The sequence below is a fragment of the Nicotiana attenuata genome, chromosome 12 (genome assembly GCF_001879085.1).
Source record: "Nicotiana attenuata strain UT chromosome 12, NIATTr2, whole genome shotgun sequence".
Classification (NCBI taxonomy): domain Eukaryota; kingdom Viridiplantae; phylum Streptophyta; class Magnoliopsida; order Solanales; family Solanaceae; genus Nicotiana; species Nicotiana attenuata.
In genome coordinates this window covers 20,472,499-20,478,877 of record NC_032000.1, presented here as the reverse complement: position 1 = coordinate 20,478,877, position 6,379 = coordinate 20,472,499, and the positions used below count along the sequence as shown (strand labels likewise).

General features: G+C 38.0%; 1 protein-coding gene across 1 annotated transcript; it reads left to right on the top strand.

The window, feature by feature from the left end:
* On the top strand, positions 1,414–5,506 carry LOC109235387 (single-stranded DNA-binding protein WHY1, chloroplastic-like). Its single transcript, XM_019401472.1, has 7 exons — positions 1,414–1,853; positions 3,092–3,189; positions 3,301–3,393; positions 3,628–3,722; positions 4,012–4,085; positions 4,185–4,273; positions 5,087–5,506. The coding sequence occupies exons 1-7, from the start codon at positions 1,610–1,612 to the stop codon at positions 5,204–5,206; spliced, it is 813 nt and encodes a 270-aa protein (XP_019257017.1). The 5' UTR covers positions 1,414–1,609; the 3' UTR covers positions 5,207–5,506.

Here is a 6,379-nt window from a genome sequence, read left to right as displayed (position 1 = left end):
ATAACAACAAATAAAACTGAGCCCGCTTCTGTTAACTAGTAATTGCTACAACCAGCAGGCAGGCCTCACTCGGACTTCTTATCTGACTTACGTAATAAATTGGTCTGCTTCAACAACTTAAAATCCCCTTGCTTTAGTATTTAGATTCAGACCTTGATTGTTGTTTGAGTCATGCTATTTGATTGCTTTGTTTGAAGAGGTATACATGGGCCTTCAGTGTTTTGTGTGCTCCCCCCTTTAATGTGCAGTCCTATGTATTTTGTATGTCGCCTTAGCTTTTTTTCACCTTTGAAACTTCAAGTCAGCCTAATATTCCCCCCCTTTAGGAATAGTAGTCCTAAGTGCCTCCGGAGCTGATAGGAATGTGGCGGGTAATATCATGCAATAGTGGTCGAGACCAATCCGCGCTTTAGTACCTTAACGGGGTGGGAAGGGTAGATATGGATATGATGACCGGTGCGCTAATACCACGTGTAGCCCCTCTTTTGAGGAGTGACTACCGGGTATTGCATTGATGTGATCCATATTACAAATAAACCTAGGACCTCCCCCCCCCCCCCCTCTTTCCTTTTCTTTAAATATTTTACAGAATTATAACTTCTTGTCAAAAACCAGCCTTTTAATGATTGCTCTTCCAAACTTTGTTTTACTTTCAAACATTTGTGTATTAAAATCCCCTCTTATTTGAGCCTTATCTGTTTACATGTTAATTGCACCAAATTCACAAAGAACTATCTGGCCGGGAACCACACTAGTGGATCCTGAGGGGTGCCTAACACCTTCCCCTTAGAATAATTTCAAGCCCTTACCCTATCTCTGGTTATCAAGCGAACTTAGAAGTGAACCTTGTAGGTGTCCTAATGCACCTTAAATCATTAGGTGGCGACTCTTCAAATGCAAAACCCAGTTCCCAAAAGGAACGAGTTGTCCTATACCCAAAATGTCATAAATCCGATCTCCCGATGTGAAGAGGGAAAAAGGGGGCGCGACATGTACTCTTTTTCTTTCTCTAGAATTTTTTTCCACTACGTTTTATTTTAGTTAAGGTTTTAATGAGGCATATTATCTGTTGAATGACATTCAAGGGGAGTGTTATAAATAGAATTCTATTTAACGTGAATGTCTATATTTTAAAGAGATTGTAGGGATTTTACTTGGTGGCTAAGTCATTCTTTTCCTATAAATAGAGGTGTCCTATTCCAATCATTGGCTTATCAAACTATCTATTAAGCCGTGAAAAAGATTCAACAAAAGACATTATAAATCATCCCAAAATCAATAAGAATTCTCCCCCTAATTTTCTCTCCAATACTGTTCTTCTTTTATTATTTCGTAACAGCAAGCAAGTTTTTACCCGTAACAATTTTCAATTATTGGAAGTTAATTTCACTTTACTCTATATAAAAATACTCTTTCCCTCAAAATGGCAGCTTGAACACTACTACTAGGTGATACAAAACTTCCCCCTTTCCCCAGCAGTAAACTGAAAGCCTGCTCCAAGTCCAAGAACAGGTCTTTCCAATTCCCAGTTTCCATTCTTGGGCAGCAAAATCCCTCGTAAACATTAAACCTTTGTCACCCTTAGGCAAAATCTTTTTCTTGAGAAGCCATGTTAAACCTTTCTCTTTCTCCTGCAGGATTTAGTGTTAAATTACAAAACCCTACTAAAACCTCCTCCCCTTATCCCTATCACCATCAACCTCTCTCTTTTTCTTCCTCCTTCAATAATACCATTCTAATTAGCCCCTTAAATTCCAACACAAAAAGCTCAAAAGCCTTTCCCAGAAACCTTTCCTTAACATGCCGCCATTCTGAACACTTTGAACCTCAACAGCAACAACAGCTGCAGCAGGGTAAATTCTGTTAAGTTTTGAAAATGGGTTTTCTTTGTTAATGGCTTTGCACTCTGTTAAAATTTTGAAAATGGTTTTTGTTTTGAGCTAATGACGTTGCACTTTGTTAAATTTTGCATTTGGGTTTCTTTGTTAATGGCTTTGCACTCTATTAAGTTTTGAAAATGGGTTTCTTCTTGGGACTGTTCAAGTTTTGAAATTGGGGTTTCTTTGTTAATGACTTTTGCATGTTCTTTTGTGTTTTTCAGTTGCTATACTTTTCTTGGACTGTGTTTTGTGAGTGTTGTTTTGTCTTTATTTTAACATTTTCATATTTTATGAACCAAAATTAAGCTACAAATTCAAGCTTTGGCCGGGGGTTTTGGTTTTGGGTGCCTGTAGTTGGGGTCTAAATGGGTTTCTCTGCATTGAGAATTGCTGTTGTTCTAATTTCCCTTATTGCTTCATTTGTTGAACTCAAAATTCAAAAATAGTGTCTTTTTGCTTGATTTACAGTTGTTCATGGTGGGTGTAGTCTATGTTATATGTGTAATGTTTGTTCATTTGGATACGTAGTCCCAATTTAGAACAGTGGGTCAGATTGAACTTGTTTTGAATGGCTAGATATGCCTGATAGATTGTCGATGAGGGAATAGGTTGTTGTCTCCTTGCATGGTCTTGGTCAATCCTCACATCATGAGCTAAATTTTAGGATTGAGTTAAGTGGTCCATCTTCTTTACATGGTACTAGAGCCAGACCCAACCCTATTCTTACTCTACCTAATGCTGGACCCCATGTCATATTATCCACGCTCCAGTTAACTAGGCCTGGGTGTTCGGGGCAATAGATTGTCCCACATTGCGTGAGGGAATGTGTTGTTCCTTACATGGTCTTAGGCAATACTCACTTCATGAGCAAGCGTTTGTGATTTTAGGCGCAAGGTCCATTTTCTTTACAATGCCTTTGCATAGTGTAAGTTTTGTTTTTTAAGTACTTGAAATGAAAAAGGAAATTGCTTCTTAGTTTCTTCCCAACAAAAATGTCAGAAAATCTTCTAAATTTTAAAGGTTTTATCTGGAAAAGGAAAAAAAGAAAGAGGCTTTGTCCTTCTGTCTACATTGTGTTCTCGTCAATGTTCTTTGAACACAATAAGAGCCGCCTTCGTATATTGGTTCCTAATAATTACTTTGTATGGTCAAATTATATGCTTTGCGCCATTTCATGGTATGAAAGAATTAAAATTGTTCTTATTTTTTAGGGGCATCTACGCCTAAGGTTTATGTTGGATACTCAATATACAAAGGGAAGGCAGCTCTCACTGTCGACCCTCGGCCTCCAGAGTTCTCACCTTTAGACGTATGCTTCCCCATGTGTTTGGGTTGCCCTTCTTCTGCTTAATCTTTAATAGTCATTGAGGAATTGGTAGTAGTTTAATGCCTACTTTGGTTGTTGTAAATTATGGAGCAGTCAGGGGCCTTCAAGCTGTCAAGAGAGGGTTTCGTGCTGCTTCAGTTTGCACCTGCTGCTGGTGTTCGCCAATATGATTGGGGTAGAAAGCAGGTAATCTCTACCTTAATTTTTCTCTTTGCTCCACTGCAGAATTCATATTTTATGCACTTCTCTTACCCATGGATCGAGGCGGGGCTAAGGTTCGATAAAAATCAGATAGTAGAATATGTAGTAGTGATTTTTGGCGGACATGTTTGTGACACTTTTGACCATGGAGTTAGGTATTATTTCTGCTCTCCTTGTGTTGATTTCCAACTGTCTTTCTCAGTATTTGTGTGTTTTCAGGTCTTCTCATTGTCTGTGACTGAAATGGGATCTCTTATCAGCCTTGGGGCAAAAGATTCATGTGAATTTTTCCACGATCCAAACAAAGGAAGAAGGTAACACCTACATCTTTTCACAAGGCTATTGTTATTGATTCCTAATGTGAGCACTATAGTAACCACTATTCGGCAATTAGCTCCAGTTACCATATATCGACTGTCCTGGATATGGTTATGATTTATTTATCTCAATGTGTTTGTAGGCAAAAATGTACAGTATTTATTAGAATACTGGCTTGGAGATCAATATTTTAATTGTTAGGCATTGTATGTGTTGGGAATTAATTAATAATATGTGTTCTCATTAGTTTAAGTTCTAAGAAGGCATCTTATGTGTGCTTCACAGTGATGAAGGTAAAGTCAGGAAGGTGTTGAAGGTTGAGCCACTTCCGGATGGCTCTGGTCACTTCTTTAATCTCAGTAATCACCTCCTTCCTTGAAACTCTATTACACTAAAAATTGGACGTTATATTTGTAGAATATACAACATGACTTGTTTGCCTTCCTAAATGAATGCAGGTGTTCAGAACAAGCTTATCAATTTGGATGAGAACATTTACATCCCTGTTACAAAGGCAGAGTTTGCAGTTCTTGTCTCAGCATTCAACGTAAGATGAAGCTGGTCTCCCAGTTTCTTTGATATATAGTCGTTAATTGTTTCCTCACCCGTGTGGTATTCTGTTAAGTTAGTAAGCCTCTTGATTTTTGTCAGTTTGTGGCGCTAAATAGCGAAGTTTGCCATAAGTTCATGCATGCAGATAGCTGGCTATTTATGCGGCGTATAGATCCAGTTCCTTTGATTTTTGCTTAAATTCCCTAGTCAGAAGTCAATGGCAGGGCTAACACCGTGAATATTTTATAGCCCCATGTTTGCTATTAACATGGATGAGAAAGGAGAAAGAAATAAGACTAGTGACAACTTGTGCAAGCTTAAGACTTGGCTTCCTAAGTAGGGTATCTTAGGATCATTCTATTTTGGGAAATTGCTTTTTTTCTTTAGGTCCCCCTGAACCTTGCAAAGTGGTCAGAGTTCATTCAGATGCAGCGTGAAAACCTTGGAACCAAGTTGATAAGCTTTCTCCTGTTACTTTTCTTGCATTTTGAATTAATAGCAAGTGGTGGAAGTTGTATCTTGTTTTTTGAAAAGCACCTCGTGTTATACTATAAGTTAAACCATCTTAGAATGAAGCTATCTACAAGGTGTCAGTATAATTCAGGCCATAGAATTCTTTGCCAACAACATTGCCCTCCTTCGACTATTCCTCTTGCTAAAAATGAAGCATTGTGACTAGCTAACCCTTTGTGATTGTTGTCGATGTTGACATTTCAAGGCGGTTCTTCTTTCTGGTTGATATTGATTCTCTTCTTTCTTTCCAGCAGGGTTACCTCTTCTAACATGTTTTCTGCTAATCTTTTTGCAGTTTGTTGTGCCATACCTTTTAGGTTGGCACACTGCTGTGAATTCCTTCAAGCCTGAAGATGCCAGCCGTTCGAACAATGCAAATCCAAGATCAGGTGCTGATTTAGAATGGAGTAGATAGTTCTGGCGGGATAAAATACGTTGTCTGTACTATGATTGAGGAGCAGGATGTTGTTTGGCCCTTTGATCAAAATTTTGTATGACCCTCTTTAATTAGCGCCCTCCAGTGATTCAACCAGGTTTTTTTATTGGGAGTGCTTTCCCAGAAGTTTCGGCGATAGTTGTATTAAGCCTCTTTTGGTAATGCTGATTTAGTGTAGTTGTTTTGTGTCTAGGTGTGTTTATTATATAGCCATATTGCAGCGGCGATTCCCATTCACTGTTTATTCTGTTGAATGTGAAATCATCTAGTTTTTGCCAACCTATTTGGTTCCTTTTATGTCCGTAGTTCAGGATTATATGCTATTCCACCTAGCTTTTCCCAGAGTTTCAAAAGAGGAAAGATGTCAGCTGTCAAAAAAGGGAACTTTTTGACCTGATATTTGCTTCAAGAATGAGGTTGGCCCAGTTTGACCATTGCATAGCTATGTTTTAAAGTAGAGAAGTCTACAAAATACAAGTTAAATTTGCCCAAACATGTATTATTCCTCAGCATGCTCACTCCAATAAGGAAGAATACAGAATATTTTGAGTGCACAAATACAAGGGAGATTCACCCTAAGTTGTACTAGTCCTCAGCATGCTTACCCATATAAGGAAAAATACCAGACAATTTAACTAGACAAATAAATATGACACAATGTTCCACACACAGTCGGCTAACAACCAAGCAGAAAAAAAGTATACCACAGCTATTACTGGAGGACAAATGAGAATAAGGTATTATATATGGGCAAAACTATGGAAGATATATATGATGAAGAAGCTTTAGACCCTAGAGATACGTCTTAAAGTTATGTGGATCAAAATGAATAACATCACTAATGAGCTAACATAGGATATCAGAGCAATTCTTACCATCTTTATTCATCGTATCCAAAAGATAAAAAATGACATAACATAGACCTTTCAAGGATGATGGATCTTAGACAAATCCAGGGGTAACAAACGGGCGGGTCGGATCAAATAAGTGGGTCAAAAAATGTACTATGAAAAATGGCTATATTACGACCCGACCCATATTTAATACAGATAAAAAATGGGTTAACCGGCGGATAATATGGATATCTATATGGGGTTTTGACACAATTACCCACAAAAATAAAACTATTTACCCTTGTCTACCCATTTGTTT